Below are 26,960 nucleotides of genomic sequence, written 5' to 3'. Positions count from 1 at the left end.
AATACACAGCAATATATACACACTAATACTGTATATACACACTAATATATCACACTAGGATACACACACACTAGTTATATACACACATATCAACACCTACTATATACACCTATGTATCTACACAACTAGTATATACCACTAATCTCTAGTACATACCACTAATATCCACTATATACACACTAGTATATCACACACTAGCTAAAACCTAAGAACACACTAGTATATGACCACTACTATAACATAGTATTACACCTGACATATCTCTAAACGAAACACAAAACATATAGAGGCATGAGTGGCAATCAATGATTATAAATGGTTGGAAATGTTCCTGAATGAAGACAACACGAGGGTTTAAAATCTCAATTCATACTATGTTTGGAAAACCCTTTGGGTCTCCGTATATTGGGTCTGGGGTACGGACCCTATCTTCGTGATGTCCTTAGCCGTCCTGGATGAGACCACTCGAGCTGAACCCCGCAACAGTCAGGACTCGCCACAGAAGGACCTGCACACACACCCCCCTCAAGACAGCAGCCCAACCTGAGACAAACCCCAAACATACGCCAGTCCCCATGTGAACCCAGATCATAGTGTCCACATCAGTACACTGATTCTAGGACCATCAGGGGGGGCATGTGAGAAATCCACAGAAAACGTGATTGATCCGTCTCTGCACAGACAACTGCTTCCTGTCACATGCATGTATCTCTGAACTTTGGGATTCCCGTTTAAACCCTGTATCAGGCACGGCTCATGGGTGGCCCTGACGGGCCTAGGCCCGACCCACTTTTTTCACAGGCCCACCCCCACAAATTTTTCTAAAAAAATAAGAAAATAATATAATTTAATATAAAGATATTAAAAAGTGCAAATTAAGTCTCATAATTTGGCAAGTTAGTCTAAACCTCTTAAGTAGTTTTAACTTAATTAAAAAAAAAGTTTTGTTGTCTTTAAGTGACAGTGACTCGCGCAATTTCCACGCGATAGACTGCCACTTAGGAACTCAACACTTTGTATTCCACAGTGGACACGCTCATGCTCACATGGCATCTGCAGCGGATCCTGAGTCCCCTATCTTCAGACCTAATGACACATCACCAGTCTGATTGTCCCCTAGTCTTCCGACGAATGACACCATCAGCAGTCCTGATGTTCTCCTTAGTCTCAGACTAATGACACCATCAGCAGTCCCTGATGTCCCTAGTCCTTCAACTAATGACACCATCAGCACCTGATTGTTCCCGCTAGCCTTCACTAATGACACCTCACAGTTCCCTGAGGTGCTCCTAGCCGTCAGACTAAATGACAACCATCCGCAGTCCCTGATGTCCCTAGCCGGTTCAACTAATGACAAACCATCACAGTCCTATGTCTCTAGCCTTCAGTACTAATGACCAATCAATCAGCAGTGCCTCGATAAGACACTCCATTCCAACGTCCCAGCCGTCAGACTATAACACCATCAGCAGTCCCTGATGTCCCCTCCCTTCAGACTATGACCATCAGCATCCTATGTTGTCCCCTCCTAGCCTCGCGACTATATGACAACCATCACAGTCCTGAGTGTCTCTAGCCTTCAGAAAAGACACCATCAGCAGTCCTGAGTCTCCTACCTATCCACTCTGCACCACAGACAGCCTAGCTCTGCTCAACACTGGTGGAGAGACGTTTTCCCAATTATCCATGCTTTTCCTAAAAGCTCCTGATAACACTGCGATGACATCCTGTCAGTGGAACGCGTCTTTCAGTTCACCGATTAAACAAAACAATAGGATCACCATGCTTTCTCTCTCGCCTTAATGTCTCTGTGTTGTTGACATACAGACTGTAAAGTAACTCTTGTACTTCGTCGTCATATGATGCTAATCGACATTTAAGAGTCAACCCCACCGACTACTGCTGTATTTGTGTCATGTGTGTGTGTGTGTGTTGTGTGTGGGTGTGTGTGTTGTGGTGTGTGTTGTAGTGGTGGTTGATGTGTGTGTGTGTCGATGCGCCTAAACCATGCGATGTCCGTATGCTACATGTTGAAAGTTAACATAGCAGAGGAAACAGAGGAAATGAGTCGTGCCGTTTTCGCTTCTTCTAGCCTTTTTATGCGATTTAATTGGTGGTCGCACGAGGGAGAAGGAGATGGTGAGGCTACCTCTGTCTGTATTGAGATATATTAAAATAATCGATTCAAACCCGTTACAAATCTACAGGCACATTTCTATTTCTATATCGCTGTGTTACTGTTGTTCTTTTTTCCCGCCTGGGATCCCCTTGTTATGGCGCTGGTGTCTGTTGTTAATGTGATTTCTTTCCTTTTGGTTAATATGGTTATACACGAAATCACGCTAACAGTAACAGTTTGTCTCTTTTGGAAATAACTTGAGTTTTACCCGACAGATGACTGTCAACGAACAAGTTCTGTGCCCGGTGTTGAATGAAACTGGTCGGCCATTGTTGTTGATCTGTATGGTTAAAACTTTAAAAACAATTACACAGAATTGTGAAATAATTCGGCCTCCTGTTATACGAGCAGAACTACATTATGTTTTGGAGAATATTAAATTGCCTGACCACTGTTACCAGTCTATGGACTTTGCGTAACAGCGCAGCCAGGTGTGGTGCGTATGGAGATTCCAACCGCTCCTCTTTGGTCATAACCAAGGAGCGTCCGACAGGTCGTCCTATACAACCAAACGTTTGTACAATGTTTTTTTACAACATATTTAAAGAGCATCAGCTATTGAAATCTCATTATGTTAGCACAGATAATAGAACAGTATATATTCATTTGTATTAGTTTAAACAGTGGTTGATATCATGTTTTAATTTAAGGCCCACCCAAAATTGGTCTGCCCATCCAAACTGAAATCCTGGCGCCGTGCCTGCCTTGTATTGTCTTCACTTTGGGACCCTCTCGTGTACTTGGGACTATTTTAGGTTTGTAAAAACACTTCTGAAATCAAATTTTACTTCATGATTATTAACAATATTGTCTTTATCTCATTTCCAAAGCTGAGATAACATCTTGTTTAGGGAATGCATCCGTCTCTACAGCACACTATTAAACATGGAAGTGGGGTGTGTCATAAGATTATAATTCATTTTAAAAAATCCACTATGGAACCACATAAGTGTCATATCTAGAATAATGTTCTGAGTAGGAATACATGTTCATCACAGGAAATAAGGAAAGGACGCTGATTTCAGGTAGAAAAATGTCACTTGTTCCATTTTTCCTTCTTGTAAAATTTGACAACGGGTCAATTTGACCTGAATACCACACAAGGGTTAAGGAGAAACCAACTTATCTTTCATATTCAAGGAGTTTTTTTTTCTGACATTCTTCCCTCCAATCTGGCATCACATCTGATCCCAACCATATTCACAGTATTTTACAGCAAAACTGGAACCAAAATGAGACTACACCGTCGGACCACAGGATTAACCAGGTGCACGAACGATGACTGACCCGAGTAAATCCTCTTCTCCGTCCAGGTGTGAGTGTGTGTCACGTTAATTGTAAATCCCACTGGCACACAGCAGTTATTGAGGACAGACTGAACAACAAAGGAGTGAGATGTCCTCGGAGCGAGGTCTCAACGGCCCCATGGGGGCCGGTGTCCTCCGTTTATCAGTCGCTCCATCATCTCTTTATACTCCACGGTGGGGCAGGCACATGTTTAATATGCTGAGTGTCACATCAACAATAGATATAGACACACTATTTGACTGTATATGGAGCTGCCCAGTATGTGTGTGTGTGTGTGTTGTGTGTGAAGGGGGGAATAGTGCACCAAATCCCAAAAGTCCCAATAAACTGGGAGAGATGTTTGGATTTGGGTTCCGTTGCGTTACAAGTCAACTTTAAAGTGTCAAGCTTTGAACTTTTTCATAACTAATGGCAACATCTTTAAGCTTGGAGTTGCCTGTTAGACATTTCCATTCTTCGTAGGCGCGGGCTCTTTTCGTTATTAATAATAACATTATTGAATGCCAACCATTGTGATCATGCTTTACCTATTTGTTCTTCTTCTGTTATTATTAAAACATGACGCAAAGGCTGGTAATCCAACTTGCTAAAAGTCAAAAAGCAAATTTCAATAGTCATGGAGGCCTGAGGTATGTATCTCATCCCATCGCCAGACAAAGATTTTTCAAAAGTGTGTGCACTGTAAATATGCTAAAGGGTACTAATCTAAACTATACAACTTTTTTGGGATTGTAAAAGCCTCTCGGAAGATCCTCTCCTAAAATATTGCAGTGCATAGATTCTATCCTCCCTCGTTATTTAAAATACATAGACATATAAGAAAGGAATGTGTAATGATCTACACTCTAAGATAAATCCCCGACAGTTGAAAAAGTACCGGCAGCTCATTAGCTTGACTTTCTACCGTGATTAAAAAACAGCAATCTTTCAGTTAATACTGTGTGAATGGTTAAAAAAAACAAAACACGTCGTTATTTTGAAATGAACAGAAATATACCTGAAAACACATTCAGGGCAATTTCTGTTAAATGTACAGTCAACAACTGTTAATTTACAGATATTTCTTAGAGTGTGACGAGCAGATTGCATGATTGGGAAACACTGTCAACAATAACAGCATGATTTGAGAGAGGAGATAAGGCCGTTCTGCTACAGAAGAGGCAGAAAGACAAAACACTGTAGGGAACTGATGTAGAAAGTCCAGCTTGATGTCACAAAGGTCACAAACTACTTTTAAAAAGTAAAGAAGAGACAGAAATACAGTTTAGTTTTTTATATATAATTTTCAATACTAATACACACATTGTACTGCTAATTAGCATTACACATAATTTAATAAGAGCTTCACCACTTAAAATAAAGTAGTCGTCTACAGATGTTGACTGATTTGTAACCTCCGTGTCGTCTTCCTGTCAACCAGAAAAAAAAACGTTATCGCTTTCTGAACTTTTGTTGTCACTTTTCCAATGTTTGTGGTGCTTTTTTTTGAAGTTCTTTCCAAAGTTATTTTGTATTTCTATGTTGACATTTTCCAGCTTATTTCAAAGTATTTTTTTGTGATGAAAAACCTGAAAATGGAGTCCAAATTTGACCCAGGACAACACAGTCACAGGACAACCTGTGACTGCAAAGGCCGAGCGTTCGACCTCGCGCATCCATAACCCTTGGTAACCGCATGGAAACCCTCTGCTTTCCAGAGTAGGGTTGTCCTTTAATGTGTCACCCCGTCTGTTTGTGCAAACAGTTAATAGAAAATGAAACCAATTAAAAAATATAGCTATTCCTGTATTCGCTATAGCAGATGTTTAAAGATTTTTTTGTGTGGCTTTTCCACCGTTAATGTTTGCCTGACAGTTATGTGGAGAGAGAGAGAGAGGGGTGAGAGAGAGAGAGAGAGAGAGAGAGAAAACGGCCGGAAATCAGCACAGGTCGGATTTTGAACCCTGGACCTTGAATTCTCACACTGAGCCCAACCCGGCCACATCTACTATGAACATATTTTTATTAACGGTGATTTAGATTTATGTATAACTAATTTTTCAAAAAGTTCCCGTTGAACGTGGTGAGAACATGTTCGTTTCTCTTTGCATGTTGCATGCTGTTTGCAAATTAGAACGAACAACCCGACCCCAAAATGAATGTTTTAAGATACGAAAAGTGAGGAGATCATCCGGGGCAGCTGGAGATGTGCCTGCTGGCTGCACAGACGGCCATCGGCCTTCCTCGCAGACCCCCCCCCCCCCCCACGCCCGTCTCCTAGCAATGTTGAGTACTAGCTAGCGTTACAACAACCCGTCCATCCCGGTATGAAACCATCCCAAGGTAACGTTGACATGGTGAAATATTTTGTGATAGTGGTGGTTTTACGCTGCTGGCTAATGTAGCTTATGAAGTTATTGGCTGTCCAAGTTGGCGCCAAAATGATGGAGTCAATGGGACGCTAACGATGGCTCATGATGGCTTATTTGTCTCAAAATGGCTCCGTGGAGGTCCCTTTGTGGTGGGCTGGCTTATCCCCTTTTTGTATAACAATAAAACACACACCCATAATTCCACGCAAACTTCCAACATCACAAAAGTCCGCGTTCACCATCCGTTGTTTTGGTGAGAGACCCCAAACCCAGAAAGTACATAAAAAAAGGGTAAAATGTAAACTATTTCAAACTGATTTGCGTTCGTTCTTGCACAATGTTTTCGACTGCTATAAATAGCTTCATTTAAATGCATTGTAAGATTTTGAATAAATATCAAGGTTTTTTAGATTAAAAAGCAATTGAACGTTTTTTTGCACATTTAGTGAAGGCATTTAACTTGCTCTGACACCCGAAAGATGCCAGTTTTAACGTAGGCATGTATTCATCATATGGTTCATATAGTTTCACCTCAACACATGTGAAATTAAATGTAACCCCCCCCCCATCCGTTGACAGTCTATGAAAGCTGAATGTTCAGCTGATTCCAAACGGTAACGTGGTCACATGATGCTCAGCCTCCTCCTCATAGCCCTGCGTCATCACTGGGGGGTTTGCCAAACGGAGACAGACAGAAAACGCGTTATCATTGCTGTTCAACCATTATTAATCCATCAGGTCATTGCTTGATTGGGTTATTGATTCACAGAAATCATTCATGTCACTTAAATTCTAACAGAACCTACAGTTCTGTGATATCTTAGAAACATGTTGATGCTTATTAATAACGGTGAGCTGTGAGCGTTGCAAATGATTACTGAAGAAACAAACGACAGGAATGGACAACATATCCAAGCTATTAATGTCATCACCTCCCCAATATCCCATGCAACATATCTGCGTGGAAGTAATGAGGTCGGCCGTCCCTAGGCCAAACACAATGTTATGCCGTCCTATTCACAATTCTAACGCGAGTTGTTTGACTGAAATGTGATAATCAAAAGAAATTAAAGCTTTTATTTTATAGTGGACTAAAGCTGTGGTTTTTAAAGTGACTGCTGGGAGACTACCACAGCTCGGCCCTTGTTGTATTTGGCCAATAAATAAATGTGAATTTTCTTTTGTCATCATTAGACCTGGGTGGGATACATGTGTGTCTCAAATTCACCTTAGAATGTATGTAAGATCACAGTAAAACAGCCATGTACTTTTAAGGAGAAATCCGGTTGATTGCCAACACGTAGATCTGTAGGTTGTAATGGTGGAGGTCTGTCAGAATAGAGAAAAACTAACCAATTGGTGCTGTCTACACCGGTGTTCTCCTCCTGCTAGAGTTAGCACCCCACAGGCTTCAACGGATTATAAAACCTGTTTTTTAGCCCTCAAACATGTTCAAAATGTCATTAAAAGTGCCCCCCCCCCCATGTGAAGTGATTTCTTTCAGAGTGAACACAGGTGATCTCTGATGCTGGAGATGTGAAAGATCGCATAAAGTATGGTGTTAAGTCAGCTGTGTTTAGTTCCTGTTTGAGAGCGTAAGACTTAGGACCGTCCTACAACCTACAACACAGAAAAGAGATGAAACTAAAATATGTAGCTATCAATAATTGGTACATGGTAGTGTCTCCAACTTACCTCTTATAACTTGTCTCTTGCTGGTTGTACTACAGCACTCCACTTTTAACAAATAAGCAAATGCTTAATTTTTAAAATATGTTTGTATCTCTTCCAGCGTTGTAGTTTGAAACGTCCCTAACCTCCTTTAAGTATCAACACAGGAACTAAACCAGCTGAATTAACACAACTTTCATAAAATTTTCTTTCACCATCTCTTGCATCAGTCTGAAAGAATCACTGCCACATGTGGGGGCACTTAATGCCATTTTGAACATGTTTAGAGACTAAACCTGTTTATAACTTGCCCTGTTTTACCATGTTGGTGCTAACTCTAGCAGAGGATACTCGTGTAGACCAGCACGATTGGTGTTTTTCGTCTCTACTGACAGACACACACATTCGACAAACTCAGATCTACGTGTTGGAATGACCGAAACTTCCCTTTAACTCATAGTTTTTCTCTAATTCTAGCTGTAATAGTTCTCAGTTCTTGTGCAAAGATCAGCACTTCTTATTTTAATTCGGGCACAACCAAGACGTGTGTAAAAGTAGAATAATAATAATAATATACTCAGAACACAGATTATCCCTCATCTAGTGTAAAAAAAAGTGTAAAAAGACATGAAGAACGTAAATTGTCGGAATAAACTGAAAATCATTGGATCCTCATTCAGCTTAACAATGGCAAGAATTTGGTTTATTTGATTGAAACAGAGAGCAAAATAAAAAGCTATTAAATCCAACCACAAAGGCCTGATGGGAAAGCAACCACCATCCTCCAGAAAAGTCAAGCCCAGCGCAACCAGTAAAGGAAAGTGCTTTTCCGGCAGTAGAACCTTTGGGAAACTACATTAAAAGAATGATGCGACATTTTCAGAAATCACTTATTTTGCCTTTTTTAGCAATGTGGAAGAAATCAAAACCACTACGTCTGTTAAAATAGGCAGCCACGCTAGTTAGCTAGCTTAGCATCAAGACTGGGCGTGGCTTGGTTTAAAGTTAACAAAATCGCTTACCTGCACCTCTAAAGCTCACTAACTAACATGTTTGTGACCTAAGTACTGCTAGAAAATGTAATGCAATGTCTGTGTGTGTGGTGTGTGTGTGGTGTGTGTGTGTGTGTGTGTGTTTGTTCTGGATGAAGGTATATTTTGTGTAAGATGAATGAATGACAGTGAAAACGGGTCTTTTGTCTTGTCAGTTCATTTTATTGTTATTTTTAAGTGTTTGGTTAGCCTGCCACCAGGAGCTGACACCAACTGTCCTTCAGTCTTTATGCTAAGCTAGCTAAGCGTCCTGTCTTTAGCTTTCTACTCAATCAGCTTTTGATTTGTTTGTCATGACAAATTATGGCACGTACAATGTCGGTGGACACTTGCAGACATGACAGGCTGTCAATTTTCTACCTCTTAGAACTGAGGAAGGTTTATCTCAATATGTAAACGACTGCTTAAAGTTCAACATTGCACATACTTTAGACAATCCACTCATCGTATCCTAGTTTTGTTCCCCAAATGGCAGCTACTATTGAGTAACTCTTCAGTGCCACAGCAGCGTGTAGCGGGGTCATAACCGCACAGGTGGCCCTGGTCTCAGGCTTAGCCACTGGGTTTTCCTCTGGTCAGGAGCCCCCTTAGAATGAGTTCCTCTCAAACCTGGCCACTGGCTGTGAAACATACAGCATCCATGTTCTACTGGCTCTCTTGTTTTTTAATCAACTGTACAGTTAGAAAGTCTGACTGTGATTTGCTTTGCAGATTTTGTTATTACCCTAAAATGTAAAATGACAGATAAGGAGACTAACATATAACATTATTGAAAAAAAAGCAAGCAACCCTCTTTACATCTATGTTTTGGTGTCACATGCGTAACCGGAAGTGAAGTAAACCCAAATATGAGTTTGTCTAAACTTAACTGAAGTTTTTAAACTAACCAAACTGCGACCATTTTCCACATTACGTTTGTGTTTAAACCGCGGTCTTTACCTTCAAAAACGCAACCATTACATCTGTTGTGGTTGGATTCCTTTTCTCTTTTGTCCGTCTAATTTTGTGTCCCTTCTCCATGGTCGTGTTTGTCTCCTGTCCCCTGAGGGGTCCTGGTGTCTGTTTTCCTTTTATTTTGAAGTCTGGGTTTTTGTCTCGTCCTCGCCCTCTAGCTTTACTCCTGTGTCCCTTCCCTCTCTTGTGATTACCGGATGTTTTCCACCAGGTTCCTGTCCTCTTGTCACCTCCTCTCGTGACCTCGTTACCTTGTTACCTTGTGATATAATAATGCTGGCTTCTCTTGTCGGATGCCTTCTGTCTTGTATCCCAGTGAGTTGTCCCCTGTGCTGTTTACGCGTTTTTTTTAATGTGGCCTTCACCTGGACCTGTTTGAGACTGCCTTGCTTTTGACCTTTTGGATTTTGTTGTTCCTGGACTTTTGCCTCCTCCTTCTGCTTCCCCGGTGTTTTTTCCCGGTCTTTGTTTAATAACCTCTGATTTACCCTCACCTGCCTGCTGTTCTCATCGCTGCGTTCGCGTTCCTATCCTCGTATAACCGTGACACCTTCTCTTGCAATGAGGATAGAAAACGCTCCTGTGGGTCCTGCTAGAGGTAAGGAAGTAAACCACACACAGTACCTGCCAAAGGTTTTGACCTACTTTCCCATTGAGTGTGTCCAAACTTTTGACTGGTTTCCCTATACCCTCATGTGGGTTTTTGGAGAACTTGTTGCACGGTCAGAAACATGAAGACTCTTCAACTCCAGGCTGTCGTTTGTTACAATGAATAACGTCAGGGTTAAAATCCCGTTTCTGCTGAGCAAATGAATGAACTTGGCTTCCAGTCGGGGGTTACTTGGACCCCGCACACACGTTCACACCTTAACTTAATTCCACCAACTCGCTCCGTTCACGTCCTACCACATCTGCTTCCTCTTCTCCTTTGTTGCCCATTTTTCCCACACACACACACACACGCCCACATACACGCACTGAGCTCTCTTAAAGGAGCTGCAGCACACCATTTACACAAATGCCTATCGTGCTTCATCATGTCTCTAGGCTGAATGGGATTGCCCCATAGAGTTTCTCAGTGACACAGCAAAACAGATGATTAGAATACTCTGCCTAACAACATTTATAGTACTAAAGTATTTTTATAGTGACCTTTGTGAATCCTGCAGAGTTTAAGAATCCAACATACAGCTGGGAAAATTAAAGCTGTGTCAATAGGACACTGGTTTTACCCAGCAGATCATCATGTTCTTGAGTTTAACAAGGTTAGAGTTTCGAGTCAGGCAGAAGCCCTCGGTCCTGCTCCAGGGCAGCAGTGCAGTTCTTACTTTGGGAAAGTTGTGGGAGAGTCTCCTTGCTTGGATCGGGATCGCAGACTAGAAGACAACAAGTGGGAAACAAACAGAATATAAAGTAAGAATGTGAGAAAATATCAGTTTATTGTCACCTTGGAGGGTAGAAACATTGATCCAGCAGATGTGCTGAGGAGATAGAAAATCTCTTTGTTGACTGATTCAAATTTAAGAGGGCGAGTCCAGTCATATCTCACGACCAGTTCTCAGAATGGTCCACATTATTTGAGTCATTGATTTGTGTACAGGTCACGATTTTGACCATTTTCACCGAACTGCTATGACGCTAGCCTCTCTGGGGGGGGACACACAAACTGGGAGAATCGAAGCCACACGTTGGGACTGTGACAAAAACTCGCGCAGGACCGAACAGGGAAAAAAATCTCTGGTCCCACTGAGGATCACAAAGTACCGCAACACTCGAGAGATCCATGCCAACAGACGTCCGTCTCTTGGAAAACAGGAAAGGACACACCACCACAAAAACATCACGGACCGACAACACATGATGGAGCATAACTGACTGATACCCAGGCGTCGCAGGACCCGATCTGCGTGTCTCTGGGTGGACCAACACCAACATGAAACCCACGTGAACCCACAACGGAGCGACTGGACCTAACCGGAGGTGAGGTTTGTAGGACCAGATGCGTACACTGAAAGGAGTGACACACATGTGACAAAATGAACTCCAACGACCAACAGAGTGGTTAGGAAGAGAACAGGGTCACTGTGACACTCGAGATCCTAGGCCGTTTGTTAACCCATCTCCCCCCCAAAACCGTCCCTTTGGCATCTCAGTACACTTCTACCGTATCTGTCTGTTGATCTGACACAGGCTTACCATTAAAATACATTACTATTCAAATTTGTACATCAACACACAAAAATAACGGCACTTAATTGTGAATGTTAAGTTAAAAGTTTAGGCACCAATGTATGTTTTAAAGACGCTCTCGCTTGCAAAACACACTCCCGTACTGTCGTTGCATTATACAATAATTGAGAAGTATTTTACACATGGAAACATTTTAATAATGATTTTACACAGCTGCTGCTCGCTCTTTTTGTCCAAAAAATAACTGTCCTTACCTTTCTGTTCTTTGGTCCCGGGCATGCCGGCAGCATTCAGTGCAGCATCCTGTGTCGCTATGTAGAGGCCTCGGAGAAAAGGGAGTTCACTTTTCTGTCCTCTTTAACAACAAACACTAAGACGCCCACATGAGCTTTAACCTCGCTTCTGGTTTCCCCTTACTCACTCTGGGCGTTTGGACGTTGGCGGTTGCCTGAGCTACCTGGTCCTCTCCCCTCCACCAAGGCCGTGAGCCTTTGAAAATCCTCCCTTTGACCCCTCCTCGCGGGGGCCGTCGTCTCTCCAGGCTTCTCTGTTGACTGGCTTGTCACAAGAGAAGTATGAATACCAAAATGTAACTTGTGTTTTCATTTATTGACCCTTATGCCTTTATTAAGAAACAACAGCAGAGATGATTACAGGAAATCAGAGGATGAAAAGATGGAGGATTTTACCATCGCACAAAAGGTTTCCCGATGTACTACAACCCGGGTGATGTCCAGGTGACCCCTCGGTGACCCCTCGGTGACCCCCTCCAAGACCCCTCGGTGAGCCCCCCTGTGACTCCCTCGGTGAGCAAACTCTTGTTTCACTATAAATATTCATTTTTAAGTATATTTATTTAAAGCTATAGTGCGTATTTTTCTGTGTCCCCATGGATTGTAACTCTAATTAATGACAACACAAACGGTTGGTCGTCTCCACATGTCCAAGCCTTCTTGATCTCGTCACCCACCCCCACCTCCCTCCTATGCAGTCGCTAGTAAGCCAAGGAGGCACATGGAGAAAACAACACCATGGACTCCAGCAAAAAGTCATTTATCTTCACTCGTGGTCGCCAAAAGACACATCTCTGACAAGTCAACTGACTAAATAGAGAGTTTTGAAGTCTATGTTTAGATTTGTATAACTCACTGGAATGGCCTTGAATTTACCCAGATGTTTCATTTTTATCAAAAGTTACACTTAGCTTAATCTACATTTTTTGTTGAAATCTTAAAGACTGAAAGATATGTAGGTACTTTTGCGCAATTAGATTCCACCATAAAACCATTTTTATGCAAATTGGGATTTATGTAACCCCTGAAAGCAAACGAACACTTTGCTTTATTGCCATTTTCAACCAATGTAGATACTTACAATTGATGGTACGGGTAAGTTTTAGTTGAAGTGTAACAAAAACATTTGCAAAGATAAAAAAACAAATCAAGGGTAGAGTGTGAAGTCATTTAGATTGCTGACAAGTTGGTTATTCAAGAGTGAAAGGTCCCTCTCATACATGATCTACTTTCTTCAAGTCTGTTCAATTTTAAAATGATTTGTTCCGCAAAAAGCCAATCCATCATTAACGTTGTCCAGATCAGAAAATGCACTCCTGCTTGTTCCTGGAAAGAGGTGACAATATAACCTATTTTTGTTATTAGTGGTTGGAGGTTATTGTATATTGAGCACTGTTGGATTGAAAGGTCCAAACAACCGTTTTCCAAAAAGGATGAATTTTCCAAATACAGTCTGTATCACAAACTATACCAACCCCAGCAGCAGCGCACACAATTAAGTAATATTTCTTTCAGAACAGCAAGAGTTACCTTTCATAACAGCATATCTCCTGTAAGTGTGTCAGTTTGTTACATTTAAAAGATACTATAATCAATAACAGCTTTGGTTTGCTGATAAGCAGATCATGGGCTGTTGACCTCTGTGACCCCCTTCAGCCTTCTGACATAAAACCCAGTTTTACAAGTTTGGTGCCTTATCAGGTTCTACTTCAGAGGATGTGTGTCCTGCTTGTAGAAAGCTAGTAGTTATATGATACTTAATCCTTAAGAAAGAGCAGTTTGAAAGAGCCTGTAGCAAAGCACTGTTGAAGAAAGGTGGTGTAAAATGAAGATAAGTGTAAAAGTATGGACTAGAAGAGCCAATGAAAACAGTTGCAGGCGTAGCGCTCATGCAACTATAAGAAGAGGTATTGTCTAGTCGAGTCTATGTTTTTCAGAAAAGCTGGGGAGCGCTGGTTGCAAAGTGAAAATAAATGCTAAGTGCTGGACTTACTTGTGATTATGCTGACTGCTAGCCATGTGCTTGTAAGTGAATCTGTGCCTGTGTCGATCTGACGCATGGTACTGGAATTTCAATGAGCCAGTCTCTTGGTTTAGCTTAAAAGTACCTGAGTGTGCAACTGACAGATGTGCAGCACAGCAATGCAGTGTTTTCTGATGAACGTTCTGGCATCAAACCCTCTTGTTTGTGGAATCATTCTTTTTCCTCTGCTGATTTTCTGCTCATTTAATCAATGTTGTGAGTCCCACAGGGAAGAGGCAACGGTCTGTGGTTTAGTTCACATCTGTGACATACAGGATGGTCAGTCTGTTATCTAACATCTTAACATCTAAAGTCCCTGTTACTTTACTCTGGTTTAGTCTCGGTTAAACTTTGTTGGGTACCCTCACGGTTACAAACTTGGTAATGAACAACATTATGAAAAACCACGTTTCATTTCCCTGATTGTTTCCAGTGTCATCGGTAATTATTCCTAATGTCTCCTCATTTTTGGCCCAAATGTCCAGTACCTTCCCTCCTTTGTGTTGGCGTTCTAACCCTGGTATTTCTGAGGACTAATGGTTACAGGGCTGCCAACTTTTCCAAAACCTTGGTAGTGAGATGTGGGGGGCCAACCCTATTTTTGCCGCGTACAAAGCATTTCTTTGGTCTGTTACTTTAGGTTTAATGGGAATTTGTTATATGTGGGGGGATGGGGCTCTCCCTAGGGGGGTCTGGGGGTATTCCCCCCCAGTAAAAAATTGAAAATAAACCATAAATGCCCTTTCTGAGAGTTTTTTTTGGCAAAAAAAATGTCTAAATCAAGTCTTACATGAATATGTGCCAAAACTTAGGTTTAAGAGCCTTTGCATTGTTGTAGTATCAACAGTATTAGAGCATTTAGCATTTACATTCTTGTACATTATTAACTTCGTATGATATAAGAACTGACCCAACAATAGCCAAACATCATGACCACATAAAGAGACCGTATATTGTTCAGCAACAAGCTGAGAAGATTTGGGTCTGTGGGTAACAGGTCCAGGTCCCTGGTGTAGGGACCAGTACAGGGTCCCTGTTGTAGGGACCAGGGACCCAAAGTTAATTAATGATGAAGGATCAACTAAGACCACTTGAAATTCTAAAAAATAACCTTGAGTTACTAGATTCTAATCCTTTTTAACCTTTGTGCCAATGTTCAGTAATGTTTGCCCTCATCCTCTGACCCCACTTATTGTTGTTTACTTTTTGTGAAAATAAAGACTATTTGTTCTTTTAAAAACTCAAATTTAATTATTACAGTTACATTTAGAGATGCAGAGGTTAGCGATGCCAATAGTGTCCCACGTTGCAGATCCGTACCTATTATTATATATATATATTTTGTATATATAGTATAGCTCAGATGTTGTTCACCATATTTTCTGCTCAGTTTACAACTTCGGGGGGTGTTTGGGGGGGGGGGGTGTGCCCATTCTAAATAACCTTCCTCCCATCTCGTGTTGTCCGGATTGGATCGTTGTAGGCTCATATATCTTCTGTGCATGTCATTGCTCCCTGATATTGTGGATTCTCATTCAGACCGTCGACAGACAAGATGCCCATTTGGGTTCTCTGGTCTCTGACAGCGTTTAGTGGTTTCCGTAGGCCGCTGCTCATTATCGAGGTCTACGCATGGATGGCACTTGTCACTGCCCACAGCAGAAAGCGAGTCCCTAAAGGAACTGAAGTTGTACGAGCTACCATCCTCCGTGCTCACCTCTATTCGGTACAGAGAGAGAGGACCCAAAGCGACGGACGGGCGGTAATACTCAAGCTCATACCTTGGAGCCGGTGGATAATGCACCGTGGATGGCTCGTGAAAAATGTTCTCATTTTGCGACAATTTTGAAAATCCACACCAGGGAGCGCTCTTGAACCCAAAACCCCCCCACAGTCTCTGAAAGCACAACGCATTCGATCATAAGTGCTTCAACAGGTAAAAAACCTAGATAACCTCGATCTTTCGAAAATTTGACCTGGACCGGCTGACACTTCCGTGAGAAAATCGTGGGTGGGCGTTTGCGCGTGTGAAAACCCTTCAAATGCGGTGTCCCTTCACGGCCATGCCGTGAGAGTGCATCCCTGTGGTTACCTGGTCCTCCAAGCTCTGTAAGGGTAAATCCAACAGCTATCTAGCCTATCTCCAATCTGAGGACTATGGTTACCTGGGTCCTCAGGTCTCTGCGGGTACATCCAGAACAGCTAGCTAGACATTGTCCAATCGGAGACTAGGTTTACCTTCCTCAGATCCTCTGCATGTAAATCCAGACGCTAGCTAGACTAACTAGAAGTTTCTGTTGCAGGACTAAAACTCTTTTTGAACGTACACATGATCCCCCAAAAAAGTTTCCCTTCCTGAGGTCCTTTTCGAAGAGGCCCATTGCTCCATCGGGTATTAACACACCTAAGACGATGTGATTGGTTTGAAGAAATGCCAATAAACCAAGCATGTTTAATTCTCCCATCCAGGAATCTGTGAGGATAGACGGGTTCCCTCTTCCGCACACTGTGGAGGAAGGTCCTGGCAATGCGAGACTATACGGGACTACCTTAACCCTCCCGCCAACCCCGCTGCCAGGGGAAAGCATCAACGGTCTTCAGATATGTGTACCTTCTGGTCTGCTGGGGGGGGGGCCGCGCTTCTTCCTCCCAGTCTTGCAGAGAAGGATGCTGTTTCTGGTGTGGGTCTGGGCTGGGTCACCTGCTGGGCCTTGGCCTCCCACCTCTGGTGCTCCCTCCATGCTGGGCTCTCGTTCCGCGTCCGAGGTCAGACCCTTGTCCTGATGTTGTCCTTCATCTCATGCAGCTTTCTGTCTCAGTTGCTGCCCTTAAGTCCCTTCCTCACACTGAGAAAGAGGAGGGAGCTGTGTTGGAGTCCTGAGGAGCCGGGCCTGCTCTGTGGAACACAGCTGATGAACATCCTTTATTCCAACCTTATTAGTGTCTTTGCTTTTTTAAAAGGCATGCTTTAGTGAAAGCAGTGACACGCCTCAGTGGTTTAGCACTATAAAAACAGAGTAATTCATTTTTTTCTCCTGTACTATAATACGAATGTTTATAATAATCTTTTTATAATTTATTATCCTGCAAGGAAAAATACTAGCTTACAGCTTCACCTGGCAATACAAGAACAATAAAAGCTGCTATATTTAAGCTATTGTGTCTTTTTTTTAAGGATCATCAGCTGAGAGGAGCCTGACTTTTTGCCTGGGGTGTGTTAGTTTTTAGCCTCTTCTCTTAGCAAAGATATATCCTGACCATGTGTGCCCATATATGACACTGTATCACTTTGATTTCTTGTTTAAAACAGTCAGCAGAAACCTTAATGCCATCTGTAGACAGTCCCTACCATTTTTAGAAAAAGACACAACCCCAAACCACAGCGCTAGGTACTACAGCTGGATGACAATGCTAGCTACAGTTAATTTTCAGCCGTGAATTCGAGGTCGTTGGCTAAACAAAAGAAGTCTGCTCCTGTGTGGCCTTCGATGGCTCATTGTTCCAACAATTGCTGCGTTTTTGGAGCACTGTCCCTCACGTAAACTGCACGTGTGCATTTGGAGAACAGACATTAGCCCATCAACAAGTAGGGCGGTGTTTTAGCACACGATAAACAATACTTCTGACTTGTACACGCTTCTGCTAACGCATATCCACCAACACCTTGCAGACTGACACACCTGGGATCTTGAACAGAAACTAGAAGTTCTGGATCAATGCATGGATGGATAGATAGATTATGGCATTGATGCATGGATGCTGGAATGGATAGGATCTGCATTCATGGATGGATGGAATGAGATGGATAGAGGATGCATGGATGCATGGAGGGCTATATGCATGCATGCATGGAATGGTTGATGGATGGATGCTGAAAGTTGTGAACTCTCCGTTCGCTACGGCCATTAACACAGACTTTGCGTGCCACAGAGCCCTTGATTTAAGCTGGTCCTGCCACAACAGAGAGGTAAGCATAGTCGATCATTCTTGCCTCTCATTTTGAGCAGGATAGCTACTATTACCAAGACGAGCGTCAATTCTGTGTTTGGGTTTACGTTGCTGTTTTTTTGGTTGACTCCATTCTCTTCGATTGTGTGGATTTCAAGATGACCCAATTAAAAACAGACACCAAATCCAACGAGACCTGCTGTTGATGAGTGTAGGATTCACTTGAGCAACTGGGTGCCGCTTCCATTAACACAGATGACCAAGGACGCAAAAAAGCCCAACTCCTTGTTGTGAAGAGGGAAACCGTGAATCTTCTTAAGCGCTATCATCAATAAAAACCTCACAGGTCAAACTTCTCTTTTAACTGCAGACCAGATTCCTTACTTCGTTTGAACAATTGAAAACTACATTGGAGGGATTCTCCGCTGGAAAGCAGCTTTGATTTATATATATTTTTGGCCACTTTTGGGGCCATAGGAGATAGACTAAACATAACACCTGACATAGTATTATTATCTTATAATTTGCATGAGTTGTCATTTGGAGCAGCTTTTTTTCCATTTTACACATACTGGGCCTTTGTTTAAAAATAATACTGATGTAGTGTAGCTTTATGGCTGCCAGTCCATTTTATTAAGTGTTATCATTAGCACAATGACCTTTACTTTAAGTTCATTTCCAGTTCATTAACGGGACAATTGCCACAAGCTGAATAGAAAATGTGAAATGTAGCCAGAATAACCAAAAGTCGATTTTGTCCATTCTGCGGTCCCCTTAAAAGTACAATCTTGAAGATCTCGGTTGTTCTCTTGGCAAAATCAGTGTCACCTTTTGCGATAAGAAGGCGTGTTTATTAGAAGCAAACATTGTTCACCTGTTGGCGCCATTTAATGGACACTCTCTTTCATCTTCTTCTTTTTTCTCCCTTACCCAATAATAAACCAATATGATCTCACTGCTTACAACTATCGAAGACATCACACTTCACTCTTCTAAACGTGCAAGCAGCATGAACAACTACAAGAAATACAAATACTGAGCGACTTCCCACATTATAGAAAGAAGCTCCAGCCAAATCCTCTGTCCACCTGGCACCACTCAGGGGGTCATTCCAGCATAGTCCCAGATAAATAGAACCAAACACCCCATATATCCATGTCAACCTCACAGCGTAATTAACATCAGCTGTGTGTGCAGCAGAAGGTTCTGTCGCAGGATTGGGACCGGACATTGTTGAGTCATATTTTGCTCATAGGAACCTGCCACGTCTGGTACCAGTAAGTGCAAGGTTCATATTTCATGTGTGTTTAGAAAACTTTAAAGTTTGGCTCTCTCTGTTTGTTTTCTTCTGCGTTACGGCACCGGTTGAGAGCCATCTGGAACAAGACTAACCACAGCCCCGGTTGCCATGGTTCTTGCATCTTTTTTTGAATGTTTTTTGTTTAAATTTTAATACCTCAGGTAATTCCCTAACGCTTTCCCTTTCTGCAACAGCTGGCCGGAGGTCTCGATAATGATGAGTGTGGAATGATATTGAACTGCGGGGTGAGATTTAAATGGATTTACCTGGTGTATTCGTGGTGACCTTCTGCTCTAAGGTTAGGAGGGTCCCTCAAGGGCCGCTGCCATCTGCCAGGTTTTCAGGGATCTGGGGAAACAGGAAGTCGGGGCTACAGTCTGATCATGAAAAACCGTATATAATGACGAAAAGACGTTAGTCGAAGAGAAAGATAGTGGGATTTCCGAGGCATAAGAACATTTAGGGTAGGCTGATCATCGAAACAGAACTATGCACTGTTGTAACGGTAAAATCTTTTTTTTCCTATTGCTCAAACTTGTCACCATATATTTGAGTACTAACAGGACCTCCAGGTCAGCTGTGAAAAGAACATGTGTACTCCTCCTTCTCCTAATGCTCTTGGAGGCATAACCAAGACATCCTATCAGAGGCAAGAAGTCTCCTGAATGCAGTGTCATAAGAACTTGTGAAACTGCAATCAAACTGTCAACTAGCGCTGACAAATATGAATCAAATTCCCTGTTATGCGTTCCTTTTGTCTTCTGCTCAAATTGTTTTTCAGCACATGTTTTAATGGGCTGGTTTGGGTGTAAAATGAGATAAATAGCTCCAGACGGTACGGGGTAACAAGTATTTTCATTGTAACAGCCAAACAGAACACTAAAAATACTGTCCTTTGAAAAAAAGGCACTGCAATCCCAAATATGGATTCATCTTGATCACACCCTAGTTTTGACGATGATCGCAAGACTACCTCAGCTTTTGTGATTGGGTGTTTTCTTCGGGCGTGGTGGGAACAAGTTTACCACACTTATTAATTAGTTTTCTTCAAAAACAAATGTCAATTATCCGTTTTAGTAGATTAAATGATACTGGTGAAATCACCACTCTAAGTTTCCAGCATGTCTATGGTATCACTTCACTCATACTGTAACAAATCAAACCACATCTCGTCGGTCTGAAGCTACGAGCCAAAGCACATCATCCCCGACCGGGATCCCACTGTAATTGATAGGTCAGCTCTAAAATGATTTGTGACGCATACAGTCCAGATGAAAGAGTCCCTGGACAAAAATCGGCTAAAAGCATACTAGAGAAAAAATTGCTTTTCACTAATGGGTCAGTCTGTTCAAAAAATGCAATGCAACACTTTTCCCATGTTGGTCTCTGGTACAGGAAGAGGCTTTTGAATCAGGAAGTCAAGCAGACAGAAGGCATCTTTGATTAAGTTGATGTTAAAATCTTCCTCTCTAACCATTTATATCTAGGCTTTCCCTGTTCTCAGTTTAATGAAGCACTAAACCGGATAGCCCAAGCTGTGGATGGAGTTCTAGTGGCGCCTGGGTCTATAGCCCACACCGTGGGGAGCAGATCCAGATCAGTCAGGGTCATTTTAACGGGTGGAAGTTGAAAGTTTTGCTTCGGGCCCCTAAGTAACCCTCAAAAGAATGAATGCGGCGCCTCCTCCAACGCTGCTCCGTTTTATTGTAGACCCTAAGGCCCTGTACCTACAGTAACCCTACCCACTATAAACTAATCACAATGACTCGTTTGGCAAGATCATCCATCCGCTTCTATGTTGTTTGGATTTCTGTTCAGCGAGGGAGGAAATTTGGTGAAGAGGAGAGACCTGTGGGTGAACCAAAAATAAAAACACAGTCTGGAGCTGGAGTAAAAGTTTTCGATTATTCGTGAAAGAGTTTATTATCTTTCTTGAGGAGAACAATCAAACAAAATGACCCAAGAAATGCAGTCACAATGCAAGGGATTCTTTTTAAAAAAAAATGCCTCCTGTGTTTGACAAAAGGCAGCCGCGATCGTCTTAATTAGTGAGAAAAGAGTCCAAGGAGACAAAGTAACGTCTCAAAATAGAGTCGGTGAAGGGTAGTGACACCTGAGGGTGACACCAAGGACACTAACATGGACTAATTAGTGGGAAGGTGTCTCAAGTGGGGTAGAGTTAGGGGGTTAGGGTATGTTTTAGGGAGGTTAGTTTATGGTTAGGGTGTTAGGTTTAGGGTTTTATCTGTCTTATGTTTTTATTTTAACTGTTTATACTTGTGTTCTTAATCTGTAATTTTATTTTTATTTTTTTTACTTTTTTGAATTGCCCTGTGCTGAACTGCTCTACAAATACAGCTGCCTGCCTAGAGCGACATGGAATATTTACGTCAGTCTACTCCTTTAAGTCTCATGTATGAGATATGGATCTGGACATCAAACCAGTCAGTGAGCAGTGAAGCCTCTACATTTGTTATTTTTCTCCATGCTGTTTACTACCGGGCTCTACACCGGTTCTGCCACACATGTTCCCCGCGCTTCCCCCTGACTCACCCCAATGTCTGTTCCACAAGCGTAATCCAAACTGAAACGTCCACATTGTCGCTTGAATGGCTTTCCAAACCAGACTCAAAGGGCGGTAGTGACACTCGCCTGCAGGGATGAGTAACTGGCTTGTGAATGATCTGGACCTCACCGCCAAAGACCAAACACCCTTCTGTATTGTATGGATAAAGCCCAAATAATTGGGCTGCTTGTTTTCTGCGCATCCTGTTTTGTCGCCCAGATGGATGCCCAGCTTGATACCATTCGCCATGACCCAGATATCAAAGGTTGAAATCAGCACAGGGCCGGTGGACTGATAACAGCTTTTATTTGTCATTGCTGCCTTCCACCACAGGTTCAATCCCCTCTGTGTTTCAATATCCTTATCTTAAATAACTACAAAGACATCTTGGAGTTTGGTTGAGTCCGATCTTCAACTCAATACTTAAACATTACGAAGTCCCACAGCGGGTCAGAATTAAACTCATGACCAGCTGGTTTCTGACAGCAGTAATACATTGCAGGCCCACTTTAAAGTCACCAAACTAATGGATACACAAGTCTGTTATTTATCTGCTCCCCCTCAACAGCAACGCCACAGTCCACCGGGAATCCTTACATTACTGAGTATCCCATCACGTAAATAGACACAGATGTAATTGTTTAACCTGTCTCTGATCTAGCGCTGTCCTCCCCCGCATCACTCACCATGTCAGTCTGTGAACGTGTTGTGTGTTTGTGTGTGGGTGTGTGAGTTCCAACATTAGCTGCTATGAAGACTGTCATAACAAGATTGTGACTCTACCAAAATGATTGATTGTGATATCAAGTTTTCCCTATCTTATAGCTAAAAAGACAAAATTTAAGTTTTATCATTTGGTTTATGATATCTTACTTTCCCTTTTAATCGCCCATTTTAATAAATCAAAACCCCCAACGCGGCATGTTGCAGTGACTCAGAGCTATACCACTGGTCCAATGTTCTAGCAAATCTTCAGAACTGTCCTTCCACCCCTGAATAAATATCTGTAAAAGCAAAGTCTAAACCTAATAGCGTCCAAGTCAACTTTTTTGATTTTTTTGTTTCCACGTCTTGGGGATTTACGGGGTAATAGATTTCAAAACCCATGTGCCTTGTCATGTTGAATAACGACAGTTTGGTGGGTAATAGGACGCACTGTACCATACAACCTCCAAGCCACTGATGTCTCTGTCCCTCTGCAAATCTCACAATTTGAAACTGCTGCTAAATCTCAACAAAGCTAACAGTTTGACTCGAACTCATGTGGCTTCCTCCTCATTTGGCTCGGTCTCTAGTCCTTAGTCACGCCCCACAATTTACATATGTACACCACTGAACCTGGGGTCCATCCTAGTCTTCGGAATCTAGGTCACGCAGAAATATTTACTTATACCTTACTAAATTCACTTATGAAGGTTTATATCAGAAGTTGCATCAAATGCTGGTTGATACTTTTAACTGGCACAACACAGATGGGCTCGTGCAACGCCTGGTGTGGGCGAAGGCCCCGATGGCTAGGTGGGGGAGGGTGCAGACCGGAGGAGATGCCACTTTCAGATCTTACTACTTACCAACCTTTAAGGCTGCTTCGGAAACTTCAGGAAAAAAACATCACACTGGATTTGTGTGGTCTCAAGCATCTGCCAAATAAGTGTTTTTAATTAGATTTCATTTGTCATGTAAAAGGGGTCTTGTGAATGATATAAATACCTGTGGTGGAGGGTTTGGCTGAGTTCAGGCTCTCCTGGCGAGGTGTGGGCTGCAGAGCCCAGATGAGACGAGAGAGGGAAGAGTTGTCTGGTCTTCCTCCTCACAGTCCTTCGGGGCCGTGCAACTGCTGCTGCTGCCCGGTGGCCCCCAACACCGCCGCTGCCCCACGCGAGTTAGCTGAGCCGGGACACGGAGCGAGATGTAACATTCCTGGTTGTCTGGGTACGCCAGTCATTAAAAACAATACAAGAGTAATCAGAATACAGTTTTTCTCTTCAGCATTCAGAGAAATTGGTACTTTACTGTGGGATATCCAACCGTGTTTTTGATGGTAAATGTAGTCGATTGAAGGAATAATTCCTCCTCATTGCATGCTATTGACCATAGTACTGTGTAAAATGATGACACGCTCTGCCCTTCTCCCCTGTACAAAAGTAAGCCAAATTCCCCATATCGGCTTAAGTACCTACTATACTGTAACGAACTTAGCCATGTGGCTCATTCTGCACACCTCCATGGACCCATTACCGGCTGTAGCAGAGTTATCCAATACAATATATAAATTATAAATATGGGATTCTGTTTGACCTTAATCAACAGAGAAAGGATTGGAAATTTAAGCTATCTAACTTGCTAGCTTAACAGGTTTAGTGTGTACACCATTCCCCTACATGGAGTAATGTCAGCTAAATCAATAGAAACCTACAAACATGCCTGTACATATGCATTGCTGTTTCCAATCCCATTTAGTTTGTTGTACTTTCTTCTTTCTTTCACCTGCTGTGGAGCCATTCCCATGTCCTGAACTTTCACTGGTCCCCAAATCGTGGAAAACCGAGGGCCGCTGGTCTGCCCTCAGCTAGCATCGGACTCCCTCTCACCTGCATCCATGTCCAGAGTCTCGGAGACCGCGGCTCTAGGACTGAGGACGGAGACTGTTATTAATCAGTAAAACTGGTTTAATCAGTTGAGCTATGCGCTGATAAAGTTTAGCATCAGAAAAAGAAGTGGTTGAAGACATTATGGTTCATATACGGTGTGATTTATAAATGTAGATTTATATATTACAACCAAAGTACGGTGTCTTTCACAAACCTCATCTCAGATTTTAGAGAACCCTCAAATTAAGTATTGCATTAGGTAATTTAGTACCACTACAGAGTAATGGTACTGGTGCAGACTCCTATTCATCTCTCATGCAATTAAATTAATTAAATTAAAGCATGTGCTACCATGAAATAATAGGTAGAACGGTTCAATTCGGCACAGCAGTGAAATATGTCATTCAATTTTGATCCATTTATAACAAAATGTATCTGCATTTATAACTTACACTGCGGAGACCGACCCTTAATTTAGTGTTACTGGCATATCTTGGTGTGTGTTTGTGCTTTGTCATGTTGAATATGGCTTAATAATGCAACAACTTTCCTTTCACAGGTTTCAGCCTATTATTTTTAGGATATACCCACTGCAAGATGAAAAGTCTATTGCCATAGTCCTCCTGTAACACACAACAGTGTGGCCGTGGTTTCATATCACGTGAGTCTCTTGACATTTGGGTGAAATGTGGTATTGTCCAATCTTCATTCTGCCGGACACCATGTTCAGTGTCTGAGCAAACACAAAGCCTGCCCATTGAGGCAAATTATGGCCGAATGAGAATGAAAAATGACATGCTCACACTAGAAATGTTCTTTGACAATTTTTGGAAAAAAGAAAACCGAAAACATCTAAGAGGACCAACAATGGGCTCCTTGTATAGACGGCAGTAGTTTTGGCACGGGTTACAGCTTTTCTGGGTGTCCTGCTTCTACCTGGGCTCGGCTGTCCTCTCGATCGATGGATAGTCACCGCAAGTTCAAAATCAAAGGGATCGACAGTTAGCCGCCTTTTTGGCCCTTTTTTCATCTTTTGGATGCTCAGAGCGGGAAACACCACAACCAACATGGAGAAGAGGTAGAACGCATGCGAAAGTGAAAAAAGTACCAATCAGAATAGAGGAGAAGAAGGATGTCAGAAATCCCTCACCATGCAAAATCGCTTCTCCACTGGGATAATAATGCACAATGTACCCCATCCCTCCTCCAGGTTATGGAGACTTTCTCTCAAAATACACACAATCAAGTAAAAAAATAGCTATGCCCTACGGTTGTTGTATGCCAATTTTTTTTTAATAATATATGATAAAATGTAATTATGTTTAGCCAATGATTAAAAGAGTCTTTCAGACCATGTAAAAATGTTTAGCATATCCTCGGGTTGCTGGCATGTACAACTTTTTGGTGGTTATGGGGCAAGTCCCTCTAGGAACTGGAGAGGCACTCTGTCTAAAGAAATCCAACAAGGGATGAGGCTCCCCTGTCCTTTTCTACACGTTTTTTTTTAGTAACCTCCATCAAAATCCCGATTCATATAATCATAGACTAACACAACGCTTAATTGGTTGAGCCACATTGGAAACAAAGACAAAGACCCAGCAGAGCCCCGAGAGTCCTGGTCACAGTTTTCTTCGTCTCTGCCTGCGCAGGGATTGTAAAAATAAACAACGCTCAGCTCCTTCATTTTTCACAGAGACGGGGATATAAACACTACATCTTGTGGTTTATGAGGGATCCAGTGGACTCCGAGCCCCTTTTTTTTTTTTTTCAATCTCAGTACTTAAACCAGAGGCTCCCTTCAACCCAATGCTACTCTTTTTAATGTGCGTGATCATGTGTGACGCCTGATTTACCCAAATACACGCTGGCCGATGCACTACACTACTAAAGTCCTACCGTGCCTAACCTTCAGTGACCCAAGCTGTCCAAAGACTTTCCAGTTGTTCACACTAGTATATACACACTAATATATACACACTAGTATATACACACTAGTATATACATGCTCTAAACGGAAACAAAAACAATATAGAGGCATGAGTGCAATACAAATGATTTAAATGTGGAAATGTGTCCTGAAGTGAAGACAACACGAGGGTTAAAATCTCATATTCATACTGATTTTGAACCCTTTGGGTCTCCGTATATTTGGGTCAGGGGTTACGGGATCCCTTACTTCTGATAGTCCTGGAGCGGTCTGGATGAGAACCACTCAGAGCTTGACCCAGCAACAGCAGGACCGCACAGAAGACTGCACACCCCCTCATCACAGCTCCACCTGGAGACAAACCCCAAACATAAGACCAGTCCCATGTGAACCCAGATCATAGTGTCACACATCAGTTAGCAGCTGATTCGAGGACCATCAGAGGGGGGACATGTAGGAAATCCAATGACGGGATGATCCGGGCTCTGCACAGACAACGCTTCCTGTCACATGCATGTAGTCTGAACTTTGGATCGCTTTAACCCTTGTATCAGGCACGGCGTCATGGGTGGGCCTGACGGGCCTAGGCCCACCCACTTTTCAACAG

The 26,960-nt window shown here is 42.4% G+C and overlaps 1 protein-coding gene across 1 annotated transcript in view; it reads right to left on the bottom strand.

Annotated features, from left to right (window-relative positions):
• prlh (prolactin releasing hormone) overlaps nucleotides 1-26,753 on the bottom strand; it is a 28,013-nt gene extending 1,260 nt beyond the window's left edge. Inside the window, exon 1 of the mRNA XM_032530049.1 lies at nucleotides 26,603-26,753. Coding sequence (XP_032385940.1) covers nucleotides 26,603-26,693 — 91 coding nt within the window. The 5' untranslated portion in view covers nucleotides 26,694-26,753. The remainder of the gene's footprint in view (nucleotides 1-26,602) is intronic.
• Between the last annotated feature and the right edge of the window lie 207 nt (nucleotides 26,754-26,960).

The sequence above is a fragment of the Etheostoma spectabile genome, chromosome 11, assembly GCF_008692095.1.
Source record: "Etheostoma spectabile isolate EspeVRDwgs_2016 chromosome 11, UIUC_Espe_1.0, whole genome shotgun sequence".
Taxonomy (NCBI): domain Eukaryota; kingdom Metazoa; phylum Chordata; class Actinopteri; order Perciformes; family Percidae; genus Etheostoma; species Etheostoma spectabile.
The sequence above is the reverse complement of the archived record's forward strand: the minus strand, read 5'-3'. Positions and strand labels throughout refer to the sequence as shown.